A 26,904-nucleotide genomic window follows, 5' to 3' on the forward strand; every position below is an offset into this window, starting at 1 on the left:
TCTATTCGCCCCTGGCAGAAGTCGGGAGGGGGATGATTAACAACCCATCAGGGATCTGCATCCAGTTATGAATTGAGAGCCTGCTGTGGTGGGCACTGTACAAACATACAAGGGCCTTCTTTGACTTACAGTTTTGACATATGACTTTTAAAATTAAATACCTTGAAAAGAGGTGGTACTTTTTGGGCTCTGTTGTTAAAATAAGAATGAAAAGGGAAATTGTCCTTTCTGGTGAGAACAGATAATTTTGGAATAGTCTTTTATGGTTTGGGTCTGACATTTTATGATGTTACAGGTACAAGACAGCAGATGGGGTAGTGAATTTGACATAACATTAGGGACCTACTTGACTGAGCAGTGACTATTTTTAGGCAACAAAGGGTTAAGCATGGTCATAGCTGGAAGCTAGAGTTCATGTGAGGTGGCCTGCTGGTAGCTAAGCAGTGAGCTTTCCTAAACTATTGCAGGAGTGACCTCTGACTAATCCCTAGATAAATCAGTTGCATAGTGCTGGCTCATCTTTGTGCTCCTCTGGAGTGCAATCTGTCATGATTTTGCAGCATGTGCTGACCTCAGTTTTCTTCATTTGTGTGTGTCGAGAGATGCTACTGACAGTTCGTTATCTTTTCACCTTCTGCCATTTTTACAGTCAAGAGCTGTGTTTCCTGGATACAATTAAAATGGCAAGTGGTGAGTTTGTTAATTTAAAAAACCAAACATACATCTGCTGGTTTTGAGAATATGGCAGAATGTTCTTCCTGAGCTGTTGTTGAAGAGGACCAAAAGATGCTTAAGAACTTGAGGTGTTTCGGAGTGGCTGAGTCTGCATCTGGAACAGACTGAAGAGAATTCAGGTTATGTTTAATAGTAATATTTCACCTTTGTTTGACACTTTTCATGACCAGATCTCAAAGTCTTCTACAGAAGAGATCAGTATCATTATTTCTAGTTTGTAAGGTGAAACAGACATGGGGAGTGGGAGAGCAACTTTGGTGAGATCACCAAGGTGGCAAAAGCAGTGCATAGAGCCCCTGAATCAAAAATCCTCATCCAGTGTGTCTGATGACTTGATCACACCAGCTTGACAATAAAATATGTGAGAATAGAGTATGTAATTGATAGTGCAGCAGTTAAATGAGTTTCCTGGTAACATTCTCCCAAAGCTACTTTGTTTTCAATATACAAAAATTAACATGCTATATTTTGCATGCCTTCATTTCCTGCCGCTTTAAGGGGTCTCTGTGCTAGGTAACGTATATCACATAAAAACATTTGCTTTTGCGTAAGGCTTCATGTTTTTGCAGGCACTTTGCAAGCAGTCACCAAAGTTTATCTCCCCTAATACTGGTAAATCAATTTCTGCCTGTATAGATGACAAGTAGGGCAGAGTTGGTCTGCTGTAGCCATGCCTGGATCATCCCAGAGTTGATCCCAGATATTGAGCTTCCAGCCTGTGGTCATATGCTCAGAATGTCCTCTTTTCTCTAGTGGCTAAAGAAGACGTCAGTGGGAAATGCTGTTAGGTTTAAAAAACCAGCTAAACTGGAAATATATGTAGAAATGTGGTTAAAGAACATGGTTTGTTGGACCAATGTTTCATGCCTATTAAAATGAATGATTTTACAAAGAATTAATTTACTGCTTAGTCAGGAGCAATTTTTGTGACTCAAGGTGCAGCTGAACGTGTCTCTGAATTGTTAATGCATGGCGTCTGTGAAGGCTGGGATGTGTCAGGTCAGAGCATGTTAGATCCAGATAGTCAAAATGAACCAATGGGTACAGGGTGTGCAGGTGGAACAGACCAAGAAATGGGGCTGCTGTTCTGTGCAGGAAGTGATGGTTGCTCCTGGGGCATAGCACTAGGAACTCACTTTTTCTTTTCTTTCCATCCCCTGTCCCCATCACATCACCACAGAATGGTTCAAAGCACTGCAGTCTCTGATAATAATCCTTAGCGCTTATATAGCACTTTGCACGCTCTGGGCATTTTACAAAACTTACCTTGTTAATCCACACAAAAGCCCTTTGAGGGTGGAAAAAGTAATTGTCTGTGTCAGGCCACGCCTTTTGGGATGTGCCAATACAAGTGAATTTGGAGGCTTTGGTGCTGGGAACGCCAGGATGACGAGGAAGGAGGGGCTGTGCCCGCTGTGCAAAGGAGCACTGCAAGGAAGAAATTTAAAAATGAGGGAAAAGGGTTTACTGCAGTACAGGTGAAGGCAGAGCGCTGGGATGTCATTCCTCAGCACTGCCTGGTTGCAGGGGAGACTTCTCTGGGGGAAGGTGACCTCCCAGGGAGAGGGGTTCAGCAGCTGTGTAAAGAGAATGGAAAGACGTGCTTGTGTTACGTGGGCTACAGGAAGCAGTTGGTACATAAAAGGACAAAACAGGGGTGCTTTCCCATGTTAAGGAGGCCAAGAGTAAAATCCAGAAATGGGATAACAGAATTTATTTAGGGCTGCAGAGAACTTTGTGATTGAAATAATTTGTTCAGAAGGTTGACAAAGGGCAAGGTGCTGCCTCCTGCCCTCAATGAAAGAGGTCACGGGAAGGCTGCCTGGACCTGGCTGCTGCTGCCCTTGATTGGTCCGAGAGCATTAGAAAACTGCTGAATGAATTCTTATTTATTTATTTATTGAACAGTTAAATTACTTCTACTTGAAAAGCAAATCCTGGGTTTGTAGAGTTGCCAATTTTTATAATGGCTCCTAACAGATGCTGCACACCCTGGGCTGAATTTCAAAGGCCTTTGCACTGAACAGGTGCTGCTAAACATGTACAGCCTTGTTTGTTGCCACACAACACTGCACTTAGGCAAAGGTGAAGCTAAATATATTCCACTGACGCCTGTTAAACCTTCCAGGGCTAGTGGGTTTTATAGCTGCCTTTCATTTAAGGTAAGTGTAAAAAGCAATTTTGGTCTTTTAGAAAAGCAAATAAGTGTAACAGTGGAAGCATCACATAAAAGAGTGAACCTGGCACCTACCCCAGTAGGGGACTGGGGAGGGCAGGTGTTGGGGAGAGCACAGGCTGGTGAGCTCTGCAAAAAAAATCCTTGTATCTCTCCCAAACCACATTTCATGCTGAAAAAAGAAGAGTGTTCTAGGAAAAAAAATATGGATGTATTTTGGTTTCAAGTTTACAATCACTGGTATTGTTAGGAAACACCTTATTTCAACATTTATTGAAGTCAGACCTATTTAGTGAGCGTGCAGATGAGGTGTGCAAAACCTTATTATTTAATCTTATACCACGGATTCATCTTTCTGTTGCTTTATTCTTTTCCCTGCATTTGTCTGCTATGCAGCCTCTTTCCTAGGTTGGAAGATGCCCAGTCCCTGAAGGCATTGCTCCCTTTAGTGTTCTGGGGCTGGCTGTCTGCAGCGGCAAGTTCCTTCCTAAATTTCTTAATAAGTTAATCAGGCTACTTTCTGTGAAGCTCACAAAGCATTTGATACTACAGAGAACTCTTAACTTTGTAATAAAAGCTAATGAAAGCTGATGGATTTCACAAGGAAGAAGTTTAAAATCTTTTCTGTGGGTATCTATTCCAAGACTGAACAAGCTGTTTGGAACAGGAGGAGCATTAGTCAAGACATATCGATAGGAACCTGGAGAAAGGTTCCTAATCAGTTTTTTGAAGCTGCAAACAGTCTTCATCCATGTGTTCCCTGTTAGGCCATTATACTGTGGGAAATGGTCAGGAACCACTGCAGTATAAATACAAGAAAAAAAGGCATAAAATGCCAAGGCCTTAGAAGGCCAGTCTCTGCCCAGGAAGAGACTCCCCAGCACAGCTGCAGCAGCAGAACAGCCTCAGCATCTCTTTAAGAGTTGGAGTAAGGAGAGGCACTAGTAGCATGTGGCTGGAGTGTAACCTCATACAGACTTCATACTAACACTGTCACACCCTTTTCAACAGGGACTTGCTTCATCCCAACTCAGCATTAACTCCAGCACAACTCCCATTCTCCAGCCTATGTGTGCCCAGCTCAGAGCACGGGCACCACCAGTTCACACCTCTACACAATCACTGTGCTGGCACAGTCCCAGCAACAGGCAGCCCCTGCCCAGAGAAACACAACAGCTGTTGAGAGATAGGGAGTATATTCTTCACATTGCTGGAACAAGAAAGTAAACTGAAATACTTGCTGAAGTGATTGTGATTTATGTTAGATACTATCCATCTTACTAGCGATTGCATAAATTTGTCATTTATACTAAAGAAATTATGTAATATACAAGATAATTTCATTTAAGCACATGCCTCCTAAGCATCACTCTCGTGCTTCTACATCAGGAACATACAGTATCTCAAACAAAATAAGTCTAGCCAATTACAACAACGAAACAGTTCTCAAGTACAACCAAATCTGATCTTTTCTGCCAATCTCATCTACATTACGTGGCATTGAGACAGCTCAGCTTTGAAGTAGTTCATCACAGGCAAGCATTTAAAAGTTCATATCAGAATCTTCTAGAATCAGCTGTTAATGATACACTTTTGCCAGGTAGAGATGCTGGTGGCTTGGGTATGGATGGACTGATACGAATATTGAGGTTGATGTCAGTGATTCTGTATTCCTTTTGTTTGTTTTCCCAGGCTGATGTTTTTGTGGTGTGTATGCTTATATACATCTATTTGACATTATTTGCTGTGGAGTCATGAGTCTGAAAGACAAGATCAAGTGATGTGTCTGATGCATCAGTCATAGGAAGCAAAAAAACCCACAAAAACAATGTTGTGCTTTGATGATTAAGTTGAGCAGCTCTGGGCTTTTTTAATCCCCTCTGAAATGCTTATTGATGGGTAAGTTTTTAAGTGGTTTAGTGTTCCTGCTTCAGAGAGGGATTTTCTATTGGTATAGAGGAAGAAGGTAAACAAAGGTATCTGTGGGGATTTTTCAGTCTATATGTCTTGATTATCCTGATCTGTTTGGGCAGTTTGCTGTGGAAATAATGGTTGCGATGCAGTAAGCTGTTTTTGAGGGAATTGGCTTCAGTGGGTGTAGTGATCTTAAGGACAAAAATTTTTTGAAAATTGACAACTCTGCCTTTAATGTTAGTAACTTTTATGTTTCACTTCTTGCACTGTTTTTTCTTTTTTGCCTCAATTTTTCCATTGGTCAACTGAAATCATTAAAAGCTGCCTTAGATAATGACAGCTATCAATGATTAGTCAGTGTTGTTGCAGCACTCTGTACATGTTGAAGGTGCCTGGTGACGGTCTTGCTCTTGCTTCCACTGAAGCTGACAGCTGTGACTTCATGGGAGTAGCATTTCCTCCATTCTGAGTCCTTCTGAAAGCATCTCCCTTAGATTTCTATGAAATACAGAATTTAAAGTCCATAGTAGTCAATGCTATTAAAAGTATTGCATTGAGATATATGCACATCCTCAACAAAGGTTTTTCTTCACATCTTGAAAACAGAATTTTTTTTTAACCACTTTTTGGTTTGTTGTGCGTTGTCATTTCATTCATATTTGTCAAAACCCTTTTCTGCATGTAAGGTATCTCAAGTCAGTTTGTAGCACTCTTTTTTCCCCAATGCTGAACCTCCTTTGAGCAGAAGCTGCTTCAGTGTTGAATTTTGCAACGTTTTTTCAAAGCATAAAAAAAAACCCTCCTGGAATGTGGGTTGAAATCTCAAGCTTCCGGGAGTTAGGTAAGTCTGCATCTCTTCTGTTTTGGCACTCTGACAGTGAATTTCCTGATGAACATATTGCGTGTCGACAGAATTTTGTAGGTAAACCAAAATTGTCTTTAAAATTTACCAGCCTGTGCACAAATCTGTTTCTGTCCTTTAGCAGAATTATGATATGAAAAATTAGTGACATTTATTGCTCGTTCTATGGCCATTACTTGTCGTAAGGACTGCAATTGTGCATGGCTTGCATACAGCATCTGAATATTACCTTTCAAAATTAGACATCAGCATTATTTTCTGTGATAGATAACACTACTTTAAATTATCAGTTATTTATTCCATAGTATGTTACTGTTCTTTCATTTGACAAGAAATAGCTGTTACCCTCACGTGACTCTTAAAGTATAGATAGACCTGAGAGAATGGATATGGAAGATTTCTGAATCAAGTCCCCTGCTACTGCAAGCGATCTCAGCCTATCATTTCACTTTTCAGCTTGTGAAATGTTTGGGCCAATCATCTTAAAGCTAAAGTTTTGTTTTGGTTTCGTCATTCCTTTATTCCACACTGTTCAGAAATGACAAAAGCTGAATGTGGTCCTGACTGATGCTTGAACATAATACTTTGTGTTTCTGTGAATGGTTAACTGCTCCCAGTCAATCTGTTTCAGTCTGTTGGGGTTGAACACCTCTTTTCAAGATAATTTGGCTTACTATTATATCACTGTAATGTAGTTCTGCATCCCAGGATGTGATCATTACCCACCGTGGGTGAAAGAGGCATCCTCCACCTTCTTGTCTCCCAGCTTGCCTTCCCTCATTTGTCTTTGTAAAAGCACAATTAAAATATCTCCTCCATTCAGAAGTAATCTTAATTTTAAAATTATCTAATTATAGTCTTTATTCAAAGAAAAAGCTCCAAGAAGATGAAGTATTGCATAGATAATGAATTGTGGCATCAGGCTGCAAAGTGGTGTCACACACAACACCGTTGCCCTACTTACTCGTTTAATTGAAAGTTTTAATTCTAGCTTTTTTTTTCTGACTAGTAACGTGTTAAGCGCTCAAAATGTCAGGTCAAAGGTTGAGGGCTAATGATTTAGCTAAAAATAGCTCCGTAAGTGTTACTTGTAGCTGAGAAAGAACTCAGGGTGTTGTTACTTGTGTTTTCTGGGGACTTTTTCCTTTGTTTTGTTTTGGTGTTTGTTGTTTTGTTTTGCTTTTAATGCAGACTGATTATGAAAATTTCATTTGGCATAAGCAGAGGTTATATTTTAGACTGACCATTGCTTATACCAAACCATTAAAAATAATCCTCACCACATTTCGTGCACTACACAAGGCATTTTGATTCGACTTTAGTTGTTATTTCCTTTCCAATGTGGCATTTTGCTTTTTTAAAGTTTAATGACATAAAAGAGCCCTCTGCCGAGCTGACACGGCTACCTGGCAGCACTACACCACCCTCCTTCTTGAAAGACTAAGTATCTTGCTGCCTGTGGTAGGACATCCATATGCCAAGTCTTCCCTGGGGTTGTGGCAGTAACAGCTCATCCCCTGCTGCTGTTGTGTTTGGGGTGTTTTGTTACGCTGTCCTTTGTCATCCTTCAAATGTTGAGTGTGATCTTGGCTGTTTTGTTGTGTTTTCCTTTCTCTCTGCCAAGAAGCAGGAAGGTTAATATGCTAGAGGATGGTCACTCCAGTGTGTTAAAGCAAAACAATGGACTAATGTACTTCTGAAGACAAGAGTGTCTCTGAGTGTGGATGGAGCGCTGGCAGGGTGATGCGAGAGAACTCTGCTGCAGACAATGAGCGAGCCCTTTGTTTCTCATGATTGCTGTAGCTGCTGCAAACACAAATACTCACTGCAGAAGAGATGGCAGCAACATTTTCAGCTCGCACAGAGCCAACTGTATCTTTTCTAGGTGAATTTATGAAAAGTGTATGTGTATATGTACTTATACAGTAACATAATAATGGATCCCTTTTTCCTGAGCACATGAATGAGCGCTAACGAGAAGAGTATGTCTTCATATCTTATGACATGGGGGAAGAAAACTCTAGGCTAATTAGCAACAGTATTCTTAAGGAGCAATTATTTCAACATCATTTTTTCATTACTGTCTTCGAAAACACGGAACTCCCTCCTCTGCAGTGCTCTGAAGAGCCTAGTGTTTCCTACTGCTCCAGAGCTCCCGAGGAGAGACTAGGGACTGCAAAACGAGTGTGTGCTTTCCACGCTCACACACGTGTCCTTCAAGGATGTGATAGTTAGAATAAGACGCCCTTATTTCGATCTTCCTCTCCTGGCAGCAGAGTTAGGTTTTTGTTGACAATTTTGTCAGAAGTCTGTAGTACTGAGGTTACACTACTTTGTTTTCTGAAAGCCTTCTGTACTTTGGGAACTAAGCTAAAAAATAAGCTTAATCATCAGAGGATACATTTCATAGGACTTGAGCTTCACAAATCTTCATATATTTGATGATATTTAATACATGAAACAGCTGGTGATCTACAAATATAAAGCTTGTTATGTCATTGCCCACCTCCTGTGTTAGGCAGCTCTTGAAATCAGACCAGAGTTTCAAATTTTATAACAGTATCGTTGTTTCTTTTTTCCTATCTGACGAGCAGGGGAGGAATAACAGAAAGAGCACTGCCTGTCCTATGAAGAATTTTTTCTCTGTTTTTGACTCACTGCAGGAACTGTCTGTGTCAGGGGAAAATTGGTTGTTGGATGTTGCATTTGGGTCTTTGGCAGCATTTCTTTCATGTCATTCTGCTGCTCTTTGAATGTGAGCATCTGTACAACTCACGCCACCTCCTGACGTGCAGAACTACAGGCTGTCCCTCATGCATGTCTGTCTACTGCCAGTGTACTCAGGGTGAGGGGAATGGGGAAGAAGTGAGAGTGTTTCTTCTTCTGTATCTTGCTGAAAACTTTCATCACTACTGCAAGCCCTCCCAGGCACCACAGACCTCCCTCAGGAGCGTGTACAGCAGGCTTGATGGCCACTGTAAGGAAAGGTCTCATTTTCCTGTGGCCGAGGCTGGCATCTCTGGCAGTTCAGCCTATGTAACCCGGACTACACACAACGTGGAATCAAGCTGAACAGTTACGCTTTCACACAACTTTCCCACTGAGACTGGCAGCTTGGTGTATGTGAATGTGTGAACTGTGCTGTAGTGATTCGCACCTATCGCATGTGTGAGGTGGAAGTTGAGAACATAAAATTAGGTTGCTGTGATCTTCTTAATGCGTTCCTATTAAATTTAAATCAGCACCCAGCCATTTAAACTAATTTCCTTTTACCAAAATGTGGAAAACCTGCTTCAGCTGATGCCTTTGTTCAGTTAAACAAATCCCACCTTGGCCCTCATGGAGATGTGTGCTGTAGCCAGTGGCTCCTTTAGCCTACATCTTTGTGCAATACAAAGTAGATGCTGGAGTTGTGATCTTATATGGGGGTTTGGGGATGTTTTTGAAGAGATAGGTAACAGCTTGAGAGTAACAATGTGAACTGTAATTTAGCTTCATAATTTCAGCAGCAGCTTTTTTACAGAAAACACAAATAGTTTTTCCATGCACACTTCTCCTCCTCCCCTGCATAGCATTCACTGGTGGCCTCAGCAGGCGTTTGGAGGCTCTGCAGGCTGTGTATGTGCTGCTTGAACATGTGCCTGCCCAAAATTTCATTCACAGTTACTGTGCTGCAAGTGCAGCCTGGTTGGAGGCTTGGTCATACTTTCTGCGTTCCAGCCCCAGCTCTGAAAATCTTTGGGGTAAAATTTTATTCCTTCTTTCTCTACTTTCTGGCACGTTAGAGAGAATTAAGATCACCCAGCTCACAGGAGTATTTTGAAATATCATTCATTTTAACTTCTTTTGCTTTGGAAATATAAAATACTGTATAAAAGCATGTATGGTCTTTATTTTAAAAGATTCAGGCTACATAAATGCTAATTTCTATCCTTCTTATTTTGTAGTGTGTTTATTAGTCATACTGTTGGGGTTTATGGATAGAACCCTCTTTGAGATGGGAGAAAATTGCTTTAGGAGCAAATGGAGATTATTTTTTTTACATGAGAAGAAATAACTTCACAACAAAGGGATCGTCTTCATGCCAGAGCTGCTATTTGTGTCCTGAACAGCCCTGCTTGAATTTTTCAGGTTCAGAACATTTCTGAGAAAAGCTGATGATTAGATCAGAAGGATGAAAGGTTTCTGTTGCTGACTCTGCTGTTGATTTCTCTATCTGTAAGATGGCATTAATGATCTTTACTAATGAACACTGATAATTTAGTGGAGCACTTTACCAGAGACTCTAGGTAGAAGTAGCTGCAGAAGCATGTAGTGAATAGTGGTAACGGGTACTTTACTGTAGCCAGGTTCTCTAGAGCAGCTCTGCTGGCTGGCTGGACTGTGGTGGCAGCATCAATCCTGACTGAGCATCCTGGTCGCAGGCAGTCCAATCAGCCATTCAGACAGCTTGGTCACTAACAGCCTTGTTTCTGCCACATGCATTTACATTATTGGTGTGTTGCTAATATTTGTGGTGGAGGGGTTGACAAGTTGGGGGAACGGAAAATATACGTCCTTGAGAAAACTGCTGGTAATTAACATGTCTCTGTGTTTCAGAGATGAGCGAAATCAGTCAATCATTGTCAGTGGGGAATCTGGAGCTGGAAAGACGGTCTCTGCTAAGTATGCCATGAGGTACTTTGCCACGGTCAGTGGATCTGCCAGTGAAGCCAATGTTGAGGAGAAAGTCTTGGCCTCCAACCCCATCATGGAGGTAAGAGAGCTAACCCCACCATCCAGATGCAGTTATCATTCTGGGGCTAACATATGCATTCAATAGAGAGAGCAATCCATACTTTTTTTAAGGATCAAAGAACCCAGAATTAAATATATTTTAAAAATTTTTTTTTAATCCATTTACTGGAAGGTGCCTTAGGCATCCTTTTCTGTAGTATTTATGAAAGATTGAGAGAAGATGGGAGGTGTTGTTTCAAGTGTTGTTAGTATATTTCACGTAACAAAGTAGTTTTTATATGAATACTGCTTTAAATCTGTTCAGCTTTGTAAAACGGGTAGTTCCCAGACTGCTGGCCAAATGTAGAAGACTGGTTTTGTTTATAAAATACCAAAGAGGATTAAAACTTCTTGTCTTACCCCCTGAACATGTACATCACACAGTGGGGGCAGGTAGATTATACTTTGAAGTGAAGGGGGTTGTTGAGTAATGCAAATGTTAAATTTTAGGAAATGTGATTAGGGAAGATAGACTGAGAAAGCAAAGTTACGTAAGATGCACACAGTTTCTTTCAGAGGGGAAAAACACAACAGAAGACGTAATTTTGCTGTAATTAGCTCAGACTAATGTTTTAGTTCTGAAAATTTGTGTAACTAACTGTAGTCAAGTCCCAAAGCCATTGGCTTGGAGGTGTAGGTGCTGGCAACAGGCTGTGAGACAACATGTACAGTTCCCTTCTGCTTCAGGATCTCTGTTATCTGGGATGCTCAGGAGGTGCTGTAATTCTGATGTCACGGCCAAGCAGAAAACATTTCTTAGGCTCATCTGAATTGTTTTTTGTGCCTTTGCCTTTGTGTAGATTCAAGTTGTAGCTGAAGTTAAGGAACTATGTTAAGAAATTATTCACCAGAGAGAAACAGTCTTGGGGGAATTCCTTGAGAGAAGTAGCTCTGTCCACAGGCATGCACATGCACAACCTAAGAAAATCCTTAGACAGCTGATGCCTTGGTAAATGTTTAGCATCTCTATGCAACAGTGTGAAGTATTAGTGGATAGACATGAATAAATGGAGTACCTGCAGTGAAATGTGAAATGCAAAACGCTGCCATTGTTTTCTTTCTCAGGTATTTTTAAAAATGAAATATGTTTTATTCCTTCTTTCCTCCTGCCATGAGGAGTTCATGATACTCAAACTATATCTGCCCCATCACAGTTGTGTGTGTTCTGTCACAAGGTAACTGTGCCTGGTTTGTGGTGCTTTGTGGTGTTTTGAAACTGCTTTGTGGGATAAAACAAGCTGTGCCATGATGAACAGTGGGCTCTGCTGTTGTTGGATCCAAATGTCCAGCTATGGGAGGAAGCCAGGGGACCTTTGCCTTGTCTTCAGCTGCACCTACCCCAGCAGGAGCAGCCTGGGCCCTAGGGAGCAACGGCAGTTTTGCAGGTGTGAGCTAATCCCAGAGTACTCCTTTCACTGCTCCAGCATTTGCAGTGTCGTACCACCATCGGCCACATTGAGATTGAGTGCATGGCTAACAGGACCAGGGGTGCTGAATGCCCCTTCTGCCTTCCCCTGCATACCACGGAGGTGGTACCTGGGGCCAGGCAGGAGGCTGCATCCTCACCGCCTGTCTGCTAAGCTACAGTAAGAGACTCTGCAGGATGGATCTGCAGTTTGCTGTTTGCTGGGTGAAATACAAACTGTCTACAGGTTTCCCTGCGCCACTTATTTTGTTTGGTCTCAAAGCCTAAACTAAACATCCTTCTCTCTCACTTCTTGGACCCTACCTCGCAGTCAGTGGCCATCAGCTCACCACTAATTGCCTGATTTAATTTCCAAAGCAAGGAAGTTTAAATTGAGTACTAGAAATGAACTTGCCATCCACACCTTTTTATTAAAAAACAATGTTTTATTAAAAAACAGTGGTGATGCTTTATTTTTATTTTCTAGGGATAACAATTTCATGAACCTGGGTGTATCTGAAATTTCAATTACTTAAAACATTGTTATAATTGGATGAAAGTTATTCTTTTAACTTCAAACACTTGAACTTTAAATAAGCTTTAGAATGAGTGTTGTGAAATCTAGCATTGAGACAGACTCTAGGATAGCAAAATTCGTGTTTCAAATTCTTCAGTTGATAAATAAGCAGAAATGCAAATTAACCCATGTAGATTAGGAAGAAAATGAGTAATTCGTTTTAGAAACAGGAAACTCCTCATTTGCTAAGTTGATTGTAAAATATTAGGAGCAGAGGTAATTTTTAAATTTCTATTTGGACCACCTAAATATCAGCATTTTATGAGCTATCAGCATTAGTGTCTTTGCCTACTAAATACTCTGTTATATCAAGAGGCCACTATACATTTCTAGCAACTATTTGAATAATTAGTTTTGTAGTCAATACCTATATACAGTTTTCCTATTGCAAATGTAAAAATTGTCAAATCTTAAGACACATCTTTATATGTAATTTCCTGCCTCTCATTCTTTGTTACTCTGTGTAGCTATGCGAATTGTAGAGATTAGTATGTACTCTGGTAAGCAATTTTATAATACCAAAGACTTTCTTAACAGTTTCTGTAAGTAATACCTTTCAAAGTAGTAATTGGTTTCTTAAAATATTATAATATTATATTGCTACCAGCAACAACAAAATATATCACAGTAGCAATAATTTTAAAACACAAGAAATGCAGTTTGAGTACGTTCAGTTTTAATTAATTCAGTATTTCTTGAAAATGCAGAGATGCAATTTGTTCTTACATCCTTTATAGCAACTGTTCATCTGATACCTACTTTGACATCTGCTTGGTCAGGCATGTGTGCTGCGGCTGCTGTAATGGGTTTCTGAAAGTCTAATCCCCGCTTCCCATGCTGTACCCAGCTAGCCCATAGCCATTCACTGGCCTTTTGTTTAAAGAGTTGGAATACTGATACTCAGCATTGCTATTTAGTCTCATTTGTTTTTTCCAAGTTTTATTTCCATACAGAGTTCCTATGGATGGCTACATGACCTAGGGAAACTAGGACATGGTTACAACTGTGTTCTTTAGTTACAGTGCACTTCAGAGTGAGGTACTTGATAACATACACGCAGTGGCATATGATAAAAGGCAGTGTGGTGTGTCTGAATTACTCCAAATGCCATTCCTTTTGATACAGAGATATCTTTAGGATTTTTTTTGGAAGGTGAATTGCTGTATGATGTCTAAAACACAATCTAATTGAGAAGACAAAATGCTTTTCTTTGAAGATCAGCATGTTGTGATTTGCATGCCTTGAATTCAGATATATACAGCTGGTACCTGTTGTGGGGTGAATCCTAAAGCTGATGAGGTAAGGCAGAGGTGCACCAAGACCATTTAGGAATGACAGTCATCGTTGGTCCAGGGCATCCCAAGACCATATACTAGATAGGAAATACATTTGTGTATGAAGCTGTATTGAATTTATCTAAGAAAGTTAGGCATGTAGGGCAGCGTTGAAGACTCTGAGTCAGTAACCAAGCTGCTATGGAAGGGATTCAGTTTCAGCCAAATGACATAGAATTATAGAATCATTAAGGTTGGAAAAGACATCTAAGATCATCAAGTCTAACCACCAGCCCAACACCACCATGCCTCTTAAACCATGTCCCCAAGTGCCACATCTACACATTTTTTGAACACCTCCAGGGATGGCAACTCCACCACCTCTCTGGGCAGCCTGTTCCAATGCCTGACCACTCTTTCAGTAAAGAAATTTTTCCTAATATCCAATCTAAACCTCCCCTGATGCAGCTTGAGGCCATTTTCTCTCATCCTACCCCTAGTTACTTGGGAAAAGAGACCAACACCCTCCTTGCTATAACCTCCTTTCAGGTACTTGTAGAGGGCAATAAGGTCTCCCCTCAGTGTCCTCTTCTCCAGACTAAACAACCCCAGCTCCCTCAGCCTCTCCTCATAAGACCTGCTCTCTAGACCCTTCACCAGCTTCGCCGCCCTTCTCTGGACACGCTCCAGCAACTCAACGTCCTTCTTGTACTGAGAGGCCCAAAACTGAACACAGTACTCAAGGTGTGGCCTCACCAGTGCCCAGTACAAGGGCACGATCACTTCCCTGCTCCTGCTGGCCACGCTATTCCTGACACAAGCCTATACATGTTAATCTTTAGATTATATTTAGACACACAGTAATTTTTGTAATTATATGTTTGCAGAAGTAGTTTGGAAATGTGGTTGATTATAGAGTAGTAACTAATAATATAATAATACTGATAATGATGATATAATAAACAACTGTTAGCCAGCCAGAATATAAGGGTTGTTTGCTGGACTATGGGTTTATGATAGGTAGACTTACAGAGGTTGCAAGTACTATACATATATGAATATATACAGTGTGAAATAATTGTTACAGTTTTATTAAGTCCTTAGAAGAAATCTGGGTGTATGTAGGCATTCTGTTAGACTCTTTAATTCCTTTTAAAAGACTTCAGAGAGCAATAAGAGATTTTTAGCTGGAAAATTAGACTATGTGGAAGTGAAATAATTGCTGGGAAGATCAGGTCCCGATCCTGTGTTAATGAAATAACCATATTTTGATATAATTTGCTGACCAGGTGGAGATTGTTCTTTATTAAATTCTTGATTATTTTGAAAACAGGACAAAATAAATGTTTTTAAGTGTGTATGAGCCATGTAGATGATTAAATAGATTTGATAATTGCTAAAAGCTGTTTAACCTTTCCAATATTCCCTTTTTTCAGTCTATTGGAAATGCCAAAACTACAAGGAATGACAACAGCAGTCGCTTTGGGAAATACATTGAAATTGGTTTTGATAAGAGGTATCGAATCATTGGTGCTAACATGAGAACTTACCTCTTGGAAAAATCACGAGTGGTGTTTCAGGTAATACTGATGCAATCTTCTTATTGTATATTTGTATGACTATGCTTAAAAAAAAAAAAAAAAAAAGCTATTGCTTGCCGATATTAGTTATCTTTCCTAAGAGATGGCTGTAATAGTGTATTTGTAATATAGCATATGTGGGGAAGGGGAGAAAAGGAAAACCATGTCAGCCATTCATTATATGAATTATTCGTAGTTGTAAAATACGTATTAAAAAGGCTGTGTATTTAAACATGAAATACTTTCAGTGCACTATTAGATACGAGGTTGTCCTTACCATAGTGTTCTAGAATAAGGGTTCAAAATCTAGCAGAAACCACTCATGCTCAAGAAGAGCTCCCTGTTTTGGTTTGTAAAGCTGCCATCTTAGCTCACTTTCAATCTTCTGTTCAAACAGACTGCTATCGCAATAATTATGAATAAGTCCTAATTGCCATTATTTAGGCAAATGTGAAAATGTAATTTCAGCTTTCTTGAACTCTCTTCATTTTGGTATTTCATACTTGAACCAATCCACAACTTCTTTGTCTCCCACACTTACTCTCTGTCTTTGCCTAGCTTGTAGTTTAGAGCTCAGTAAAAATGGACTTATCGTTGACTGGCTGCCTAAATGTATAGAACAAATAACTACAGTTTGCATTGTGTAGGGCTGTTACCTAAAGTACTGTTGTATATTTTAAAAATAAGAGAGACTTCTTGCACGTGGTTTAGCTGGAAGAGAGTCTTTTTCTCCTTTTTTCTCTTCTCTTCTCTTCTCTTCTCTTCTCTTCTCTTCTCTTCTCTTCTCTTCTCTTCTCTTCTCTTCTCTTCTCTTCTCTTCTCTTCTCTTCTCTTCTCTTCTCTTCTCTTCTCTTCTCTTCTCTTCTCTTCTCTTCTCTTTGGAAGTTATGAAATTTAGAACACTTAAGTTCAGAATTACAGTGTTGGTCATGAGTCATAACCTTCTGAGCTGTGTTTGTCCTTCATTTTAACATTCCAGCTTTGCCTTGGCGAGAAAGATACTCCCTTCACCAGCTTGCTATAAATGCTGAGGCGAATTATATTAGTTATTTTTTGAAAATGAAAAGCTTTTAAGTATGATCATTTCAGCCACCCATAGAATCCTGATCTATATTTAATAGTAATCCACAGTTCTGAAAAGTGAAATCATACATTTTTTTAAAAAAATGAAAATGTCTGCATGCTACTTGCTGTGGAAAATAGATTAAATGAATCAAGAAGGAAATGATAGATGCTGATTTATCTTTCTTTTTTCCATGTGGCTTCTATGCTCTTACTGTAATGTTAGAGTAACCATTAAACATAGTAATTCTTTTCTCCTCGTGGATGTTTCTGGTACTTGTTAAGTTGTGAAAAATAATAAATTCCTTTCTTTTTAAAGGCAGAAGAGGAGAGAAATTACCACATCTTTTACCAACTTTGTGCCTCTGCAGCATTACCTGAGTTTAAAACTCTACGATTAGGTATGAAATTCACATTCATTGGGTTGTGCAATTTTAGATACAAAGCAGTATCTCTGAGCTTTTTGAGCTATAGAACCAAAAGAAGAATTGCTGGCTTCTAAATTCTAAACTTTTAAACCATCAAATTCTAGAATATATTGAAAATAACGAAAATGGCAGATCTCAGGCTTTGTGTTTTCTAGATAAAACGAGAGTAACAGATTTGTTTATTCAGCATATGCTAATAAACTGCAGTTGTAATCCCTAGGACTTACTATGTCCTGGATTCCAGAGTAGCTTTCCAGTGGCGACAGTGAAATTCTCTTCTCTTGGTCCTTTAAAACCAGAATCATATTTCAGAAATCAGGACTGGCAGGCTGTGCAGTTTTTCAGTATGAAGCTAAATTTCAGTTCCTGTTAAATAAGAAACCTTTCCTTTATGAACATATTAATTTGAAAAATGAAAAATGTCATTTTTCAGTTTTGTGATCACCAGGTTAGCAGAGACCATAAAGTAATTGCTGGTAACAGCCCAAGTGAAAGTATTCAGATACAAAATAAGCTTTTCAGGTGCTTATACCAGAAATGGTAAAATTCTCTGGTAGCTGGAGCCATGGAAAAAAGGTTTTAAAGTGTTTCTCTTCTGCACCATCCTGGCACATTTAGGATTCACATCTGCTGACACAGGAAGAAAGGGAATTGCTGTAATTATAACTAAAGAAGCCATTTAGCAGACTCCTCTTCCAGCATTCTTGAAACCTTAGCAGATCAGAAGAAAAGGAGTCTGTTACTGCAGCTGGAAGCGTGGCTACTGAAACTGTAGGAATTTACATAGTAACCAGGAGAGCTACTGCTCTCCCAGTGAAGCCCAGTGCTGTTCCCAGAGCGGTGTGAAGCTATCAGTTCTCCAACCATGACTTCTCAGTCAGAATGGATCACAGATACTTGCAAGGCTAAACTAGCCATAAATTAGAAACAAGAAGAAAATGTGCAAACCAATATTTTTTTAATATCCTGATGCAATAATAGCATAATAATATCTGCCACTTAATTCCAAAGTGTTGCTGCTGTCAACTCTGCATCTACCACTTGGGTGGTTGGCTCAGAATTGGAGGATAATTGCTTTCAAAGTGATCCACAGGTGTGGAGGTCTGAACCAAGGTTAGGTGGAGAATATGCTTGAGGCCCTATTGAGGGAACAAGGTAGCTTAAGAATACTTATTTGCATTATTAAATCTTGAAAAAATTATTCTGCAGAATAAGTGGGTCCTATGAGCGAGAAGGCAAAAATATACTGATGTATTTCAAATCATGGATTCTGCCAAGAGCAACTTAATTGTTACATGGTTTACAGATGTGCTGTGAATTTCTGCATCAGTGTGTGTAAAAGATTTGTTTTTTCTCTTACAGGGAACGCAAATTACTTTCACTATACGAAGCAAGGTGGAAGCCCTGTGATTGATGGTGTCGATGATGCTAAGGAAATGGTAAACACCAGGCAGGCCTGCACTTTGCTAGGTAATTTGTAAAACACAGTCATATCCCAAGTCTGATATACTACCAAGTGTTCTCTACATTGTTTGTGTATATTTTCTTCATACTCTGTTGTGTTTAAAAACAGGGGAGTTTGATAGACTTTGGGCCTGAGACACTTTTATTGCATTAAGAAGGTATTTAAATTGCAGTGGAATCTAGTGTAGGAGGAGCACTCATTATATGAACGTAAATGGTGGATTCCCTTGGTCTAGCATATGCAGTGTTGGACATCACTGACAAAGCACTCTGAGACAGCGAATTAAATTGCTCATTTTAATGGATTTTGTTTGCATCTGGTTGTAAAATGTTTTTAATAGAAGTAGAGCCAAGCAGTACTGTCAAATGCCAAAGTCTGAAAAAAACACGCAGCAGCTACCATTTTTCTCTTCCCAATAAAGTTTTTCATCAACTGAATCTTGTGGTTCTTTATTTCTCTCTCAATTCAAAACATTTTATTCATCATTTTTCAGGGATTAGTGATTCATACCAGATGGGAATTTTTCGAATCCTTGCTGGCATCCTTCACTTGGGCAATGTGGAGTTTGGATCTCGGGATTCTGACAGCTGCACTATTCCTGTGAGTAGTAGATGAGCTGAAGGGCATGGTTTCTACTCCGACAGTTCTGCCTTCTGCTGCTTTGCAGGGACCTCTTCTGAAAAAGAGTAACAATATAAAAACACAAGCAATGTTTTTATTTCAATTTGTTAACATTTTCACAGTTCCTTTTGCAGATGGATTCAACTCTTCTCAGTTTAGAGGCTTTAGACAGTCTTCTCTGTGTTACAACAGTGGCTGCCTTGATTTCATTTCAAAACTGTAACTGATATGTCCTAGAAAAGTCTACCAGACAGGCTAGCTTTGAAGTCCTGGGCAGGTGGCTATGTCTTTATATTCCTACAGAAATACATTTCCTGCCCACAGTAAATGCTTTGCAGAGTGGGTTTTTTAATGTTAAATGCCAAAATGACCTAAATAATTGCAAAGCAAATGCTTCACAAAGTCCTGTAGGATGTCTAGACATGAGCATAGGATATACAGATATGATTCGTGTGACTCATCTAAGTGTCATAGTTTTATCAGTCCTTTTTTACTTTTGTGGAGGTCAGCAATGAGGACTGCATAGCCTGATCTAGAAAAACCCTCATTCCGTGAGGACCAAGGCTTCTTACTGAAGTCCGTATTCTGGAGATGAGAAACAAAAAAGATCTGGCTTGTCATTCTTCTCTTCCTCAGATTCACAAGTGACCAGTTCCTCCTTTTGCCTTTCCTTGAATGTCTACTGCTGGGCTATACAGCCCTCATCTTTCTCTCTCTTCAAACAGTAGCAACAGTTGCAGGGGTTTTTTTCTCATTTTACTGTCGGTTGCTTTCTCAGGAATCTGCAGTAGCAGTTTCTGGAGCTGAGACAACAGGTCCTTCATTGGGCCACAGATGTTCAGTGTGCCTGGTCTGACACCATCTGTCCGTGGGATCTAATGGGTAGCTGCAATGAAAGCACAACAATAGTCTGGCTCTTTGGTGTGTGGTAAAAAGGTTTTCACTACAAAGTAAGGGTCGCTTAATGATCACAGGTAGAAAGCTGACGAGCCCCAGGGTATGATGAGCTAACCTGTGTTGTAATGGGTATCTCCAGTGCAGGAATCCCACTGAATGAGCTAGTACAAAGCTGCGAGAGTCTGTGCAATCCTATCCTGACGTGGTAAACATCTAGCAGGAGGGAATGTCTGCTCAGTGGCACACACTACCTGAGAGGTGCTGTGCTCTGACAATAGCCACGTTATTGCAGATCTCTGCCACCATGCAGACTGGTCTGCCTGGGAAGCACTGGCCAGTGATGCAATGGTAGCACTTCAGGGACCTCAGCAAAGGCCTCTGCAAAGTGCCGTGTGAATGAATCAGTTTGTTTAATGTCAGCTTGAGTAACCCTAATGTGACAGTCTTGTGAGTGTTCATTATTATTACTTTATTATTATTGTCTTCTGAGCCAGTTAAAATGGTATGGCTAAACTGAAAGAAGACATGCTCAGTTACTGGATTTTGGAGTTTAACAGAACTGCCATGGGACCTGTATGCTGTAAGGACTGGAACAAGCCCCAGTGAAGTCAGAAGGACATGGAAAAAGAAAGATAAAGCTGGTGTAGCCTGAAGCTACTGGGAATGTAGTTACAGTCCCCTGTAATCTGTCCTTGTCAAGAGACTGCTTGTCAGCATGATGTTGAGCCACAGCTGCAAAGTGAACGTGATGAGGAAGTAGCATTAGGGGAGTTCCTTAGGAGGAAAGACCTGTCTGTCCTCCTTGATTTCTAGCTATCGGTTTGCTTGTTAGCCATGAGATGTAGTATATTAACTCATTGGGTGGTAAACACACTGCACAGATTTTTATGCAGAAATCTTATATACCCATCTCAGTGTGCAAGACTTGCTAGTTGATTTTACCTGGTTAAACAAAGGTCAACTTTTTCACTTGTACAGTACAATTTGAGAATTAGAGAACATAATTTGTGTGCTCCAATCTCTTAATGTTTGTCTCCAGAATATACTGTGTTAAATACTAGTGCACTGAAGTCCTTCCAAACTTCTTCCTCTTCGTTCTTGGCTTGGGCTGTGATGCCCCATTGCCCATCACTCCCTGCCAGGGATGTATATCAGCAGACAAGAGCACCACTCAGGAGCTGTAGTCCATTCTGTCCCTAGCACACAGCTGATGTCCTGTCCTCTGCATTTCTCTAGCTTCTTCACTCAAAACTGCAACAGTTAGTTATAACTAAGAATTCAGAATACCTTCCCTAAGAATTCAAAAGTCCATCCGTGTGAAACTAGGTGATTACTTTTTGCAAAGGTTGCAGGCTCCCTGCAACCTTTTGCAGGTTTGGGGCTTTTTGGTGAACACAAGTATCACAAAACACCTTTGGGGAAACTGTGATTCACTAATTCACTTCAGTGATGTGAATGTGATAAGTGGGTAGGGAACTTGTTATGTTTAGAAGGAGGAAGAGCTGAGGAAGCTGTTGTTGCTGCTTATTGTTGGTTCACTGCAGGGATTTCTTATGATTGCACGTGTGCTATTGGTAATACTGTTTCAAGACCTAACAAGATTGGTTTTATTAGCCCAAGCATGAACCCCTCACCATCTTCTGCGACCTGATGGGTGTGGAGTATGAAGAGATGGCCCACTGGCTGTGCCACAGGAAGCTTGCAACTGCCACTGAAACCTACATCAAGCCAATTTCTAAACTTCATGCCATCAATGCCAGAGATGCACTTGCGAAACATATCTATGCTAATCTCTTTAACTGGATTGTAGATCATGTGAACAAAGCCCTTCACGCTACTGTAAAACAGCATTCTTTCATTGGAGTGTTGGACATCTATGGGTGAGTCTTTTTGTCAGAGGTATGACACCTCTTATGTAATTACTTTACTGCAAAGCATCTTTGTCTTTATCATGTAGCACTGTGTGGATTACACAAAAAACCCGAAACCCTTAGCAGCTGCTTATTCCAGCTGAAGGAAGTAGGTGTTTAGTTTTGACATGCTATCTAAGATCTTTGTCTTGACTTTAAGGGTTGAAATTTATAGTGGGATTTCAGATTTTTGCTGTTGGTAGTTCCTTTATGTATTGCACTGGGGAAAGTTAGAAGGGGATTGTAATCTCACGTTTCCTCCAGGGTGGCACTTCTGGAGAGGACAAAGATAACTAACATGCTCTCCAGGAATATCAGTCCCTTCCCTGTGTTCCTCAGCCCTGCCTAAAGAGGGAGCATTACTGAATTGCCCATGTACAGCAATTTGCCATTTCCCTGCGTGCTTCGTTGCTTGACTGTGGTTGTTTGTGCCTGGAATAATGCAATGAATTTGACCGGAGGGAGGGAATTTAAAATTATGGGGTCATTTAATCTGTTTTTTTCACTTCACTAATAATTTTGAATATCTGCATATTTTAGATTTGAGACATTCGAAATCAACAGCTTTGAACAGTTCTGTATCAACTATGCCAACGAAAAGCTGCAGCAGCAGTTCAATATGGTAAGTAGGAAATGACCGGCATTTCCTCTTCCTTTTCCCCTCACCCAAGTCCATTCTGCTAATTGTGTCCCCAGTGGTTACAAAAATTCCTTCAGTCTATTAACCAGCTCTCCTGGCTGTGGGCTCTGGGGGATGGGGAAAGATTTACTATCTCCTAGAAATAGATTTTATGACTAACTGCTGCTCTGGGACTATTTGAAATTCCGATCACAGTAACAATTATAAGACAGAAACAGTGCTTGGCAATTAAGACCCAGAGATCGCCTGTCAATGAGCGCACCGTGTGGATGAAGTTGGTGTTACCTGTGTCTCCGTAACCTCAGAGAGCCTACGCACGCGCAACAGAGAGCAGGGCTTTGCTGCTAGAAATCTGCCACCCACACTTCCTCTCCTGGCGTTATTTTTGAGGGTTCTCAGCCGCATCCCGAAGTCGATGACTGATGTGTGGCAAGAGGCACCTCTTCCCCCTCCTCCAGGGAGATTATGATTCTCTCTCCTCAGCCTTAGTGATGTGTGTGATTATATATCTCACCTGCATAACGACGAGGCAAGTTATTTATGCCAGGTCTGTTGCTAGGCTGTGCTGCAGTACAGGAATAGCTTTGAACTCTCTTTGCAAGTGTACCTCCATGGTGGTGCATGCTCGCAGGACTGGATCCCCCCCGTGCCGTTGTTCATCCCGGTGGCAGGGATGCGTGTCAAGGGGTAAGCCGCGTGCTGGAGTGGAGGCTGGGCTTTCCAGCCCCGGCGTGCCCTTTCTGTGCTGGTACTGCCATGGCTGGCTTCAGCTCCATAAACGGGATGTCGTAACTGCTAAGCACAAGGCATCTCAGAGTTTTTCTCAGCTCTACAGCAAAGATCTTGTCACTGTAAGAATTGTGTTTGCTTCTTCAGTAAAGATCGCCATCCCCATGTACCCTTTCCTCTCGCACTCTTGCTGTAAGCACTCATCTCATGGAGGAGGGGGCGATGGGGCTTTTGTGTTGATGCCCTGCCAAGCTACCAAACCAAACGCTGGTGGACGCAGACCCATTGGGCTGCCTGCAGGTACATGGGGTGGAAGTTGTTTTAAATGAAAGTCCTGTGTCCGTGGTGGCAGACAGCAAGTCTTAATGTGCTACCCAGGGCAGCCTGAGCCCGGCTGTGGGCAGGCTGCGCGGGGACTGCCCAGCCGCCACTCGCATCTCCACAGCCTGCCTGGCTCCCCAGCCACCCTTCCCCTTCCTGGCTACCCACAGCCCATAAGGAAAATCAGGTCTGAAGACATTTTTCACCATGTAATTGCTAATTCCTTTGCAGTGGAGAAATGGTTTTATGTTTTCCTTCAGGACTTATGTTGGATATGACTCTCCAATAAAACGCTACTATTGGCTTTCCTGTCAGGAATTAACTCGGTGTGTAACGCAGCCGTTAAGCGGCAGGGTGGGAATGGCTTCTGCGGGCGCTGTTAAGGAGCACGGCTTTGGAAAGGATGGCATCAAGCTAATGAAATAAAAGGGATAACCCGCTTCGTCAGGGTAGATTTCTGCTGTCTGGCAGATACATGCCAGAGACCTGTGAGGTGTTTGTGGGCCTGTGCACTGAGCTCTAGGGGGGCAGCTGAGGCCAGCTCCATGAACACAGGTGTTTGTGGTGGCCCCCCGAGCACAGCACTGCTCTTTGCTGCTTGTTAGGATGTGCCCTGAGTTCAGTTCTGCCTGCCAGAGCATTTAGTATGAACTAGAATTTAAATGGGAGATAAAACGCCATTTAAAATAACTGGAGTCAGTAGTCTTTTTGTTTTTAAAGGGAGTGCTTGTGTTGTGCAGACCACAGTTTGCCTGTTTAGTATCTCATTATCTTTATTTCCTGAAGTTTTAATTCATCTCCTATGCACGTCTCATTAAAGCTGTGCAGGTTTATCGTTATACTATTTTTGAATAAATATACTACTACATTGTTATTGATCTTTATACCAGATAAATCTTCCACAAAATTTTGCTTAAAGGATTTATTGTGTTAAATCTCCTAGAGTAATTCTTGCAGGTTTTTGCTGAAGCATATATTTTAATGCAGTGTGTCATCTTAGAAAAAAAACAGCAGCCATTTAAGAGAAAATGGAGCTCTGCTCTTTCACAAGGAAACGCGGAAGTATTTATAGGGAAATTTTACTTGAAATAGAGCAGTATTCATAACTTCAAAATCATAAATGCATGGCACATCCCACTGTATAAGTTGCTGTTCCTGTACTTGAGGCTTTTTCTGGCGTTTGTGTTGGGTTTTTTTGTAAAAGCAAAAAGAGCCTATAGTCGTTGTCGGACAATACAGTAAAAAGATAGGAAAAGATAGACCTTATTTGTAGAGAATATGGATGAATGCTTTAATTTAGTCTGTTGTTTTTAGGCCAGGAAAAAAGGTTAATTTATTTTTCATACACTTACTTGTTAAAGGGTTTATTCATTTGAACTAATGTGTGACTTGACAGCCTGGATTAATGTTCCAAGATGAATTCAAGTGAGAGTTAGATGTATTTATTCTGCATTTTATTTCACAGAAAAATATTTTCTTTTTGCCCTGTAGCATGTCTTTAAGCTGGAACAAGAAGAATATATGAAGGAACAAATACCATGGACCCTGATTGATTTCTATGACAATCAGCCTTGCATCAACCTCATAGAGGCCAAAATGGGAATTCTTGATCTGTTGGATGAGGAGTGCAAGGTGTGTGTTCAAGGACTTTCATAGAGAAAGAGGTCATCAGCTGCCCTGCTTCTGGGGCCTCATAGGGAAAAGTCATCTGTGTACAGCTATCATTTTGACACTCTGCTGTTGAAAGGATTTGGAGAACATAAAAACAGAATCGGCAATTACAGGAGGGGAAAAATGGTTTTAGTCATACTTTTTTTTCCCCTCCTTTCGATCATGTGTCTGTATCTGTGGGTCTCTGATCAACCTTTGTTTTGACTCTGGCAACTTTCTCTTTCCCGAGTGTCTCAAGTGCAGTCTTTGGCCCTGTCAGATTTCTCCAAATTGCCTCTCGCTTGGTGTCTTACTTCTTGGCTTTTATCTTAGTTTAATTTATGCCAAGTGATGTGCAGGGGATGGCGTGTGGTGTCTACTTCAGCGGAAACCCAGCTTGGGGTGCTTGTGCATTACAAAGCATCATAAGCAATCTCTAATGGTGGTGGATGAGTTCTGACCCGCTGAGATGCTGCTCAGTCAGATAACGTACCTCTTGGATCCCCACCTTCAGGTGTGTGACACTGGAAGTGTTATTAGCATTGTATGTGTCACATAGCAGCTACACCTGCAGCTGGGCTACACCCAGTTCAGAGTATTAGAAAGGCAAGTGTATAGCTGGTTACTGGCTTCCTTGCTTATAGCAGTACTGGAAATCCAAGCAGAGTTTGAAAGCAAACCACAAAGTGTTGTCCCCCATCCTCTTAGTTTCGTTTGCTACTGAAAAGTTTTAAAGACATTTTAAATGGCTGTGTGTTCTCTTCTGTAGATGCCAAAAGGCTCAGATGACACTTGGGCCCAAAAACTATACAATACTCATTTGAATAAATGTGCCCTCTTTGAAAAACCACGTTTGTCAAATAAGGCTTTTATCATCAAGCACTTTGCTGACAAGGTAAGGACTTTTCCTCCAGTACACCTTTCTGTGGCTGGTGTTGCTGAGCATGTGCGTGGGAGGGGATCCTGGGGTGGGCGGCTGTGGAAGGCAATGAATGGGCAGCGGCATCCCTGGCTCTGTTTGGCTTCTTGCAAAATATGTGCCCGATCGGGAGAAGAAAGTTGACCTGGCACCTGTGCAAAGCCAGAAACACAAACAACAGCTCATGACTCCTGTCACATGCTGTAACCACTAACCATCCGCTTTCAAAACCTGACAGCTTAGTGTATTTGCAGTTCACAGCATAAGTTTATCAATTCCAGTTATGCTATAGAAATACACAAAACAGATTATCATATCTCTCTCTGTAGTTTTAGCTAAAGAGCAACAAAAAACCAATGTTGGTTTTGCTGCCATCTTAATGTGCAAACATGAAAGAGGCTAACACACCCTTCTTATCACTGGGGCAATATGTGCTGCTCCCACCCGGGCCTCTGCTGGCCAGTGAATGGCTATTTCTAGGAAGCTGGACAAGGGTTATCTCAGTGGAGTGCTTGTGTTGTTCAGCTCCCACAATGTATCATCAAACTGAGCAACTCCTCAGGTTAAAATAAAATAAATTTTAAAATCCTGTTTAAGATGATTGTCCTCTTAAATGAAGAAGCTGCCTCAGAATATTGTCAGCTTTGTACAAGAAAGTTGGGAGAAGCTCTGGGATTCTTGTCAGTAGGTCTGTATATGCTGACATGGGGGGTTGGAGGCCTTTATTTGCCTCCACTTGATTTCTCCCAGGTTCTTGAATTTATGCGTAGAAGAGGGATCCTGCTCTTGCTGTGTCTGGTGTTATCTTAATGAAAAGAGCAAGAACATCTCTGTAACTGTTTAGATTCTTGAGTTCTGTTTTATTTGGTGGATGAGAGAACAGGAAGGATTTAATTAGTTTTTCATATACTGTTCATTAGGCTAAACTTCGCTATTTGAAAACAAAGCTTTCCTATGCCTTGT

At 40.9% G+C, this 26,904-nt stretch overlaps 1 protein-coding gene across 8 annotated transcripts in view; it reads left to right on the plus strand.

The window, feature by feature from the left end:
* Positions 1–26,904, plus strand: part of MYO5A (myosin VA) — a 103,888-nt gene that overhangs the window by 32,595 nt on the left and 44,389 nt on the right. For all 8 annotated transcript variants that reach the window (XM_075100366.1, XM_075100360.1, XM_075100362.1 and 5 more), the window contains exons 5-13: positions 10,287–10,443; positions 15,156–15,299; positions 16,681–16,762; positions 18,152–18,259; positions 18,748–18,854; positions 21,387–21,652; positions 22,223–22,304; positions 24,864–25,004; positions 25,792–25,917. In XM_075100366.1, coding sequence (XP_074956467.1) covers positions 10,287–10,443; positions 15,156–15,299; positions 16,681–16,762; positions 18,152–18,259; positions 18,748–18,854; positions 21,387–21,652; positions 22,223–22,304; positions 24,864–25,004; positions 25,792–25,917 — 1,213 coding nt within the window. The remainder of the gene's footprint in view (positions 1–10,286; positions 10,444–15,155; positions 15,300–16,680; positions 16,763–18,151; positions 18,260–18,747; positions 18,855–21,386; positions 21,653–22,222; positions 22,305–24,863; positions 25,005–25,791; positions 25,918–26,904) is intronic.

The sequence above is a fragment of the Phalacrocorax aristotelis genome, chromosome 7 (genome assembly GCF_949628215.1).
Source record: "Phalacrocorax aristotelis chromosome 7, bGulAri2.1, whole genome shotgun sequence".
Classification (NCBI taxonomy): Eukaryota; Metazoa; Chordata; class Aves; order Suliformes; family Phalacrocoracidae; genus Phalacrocorax; species Phalacrocorax aristotelis.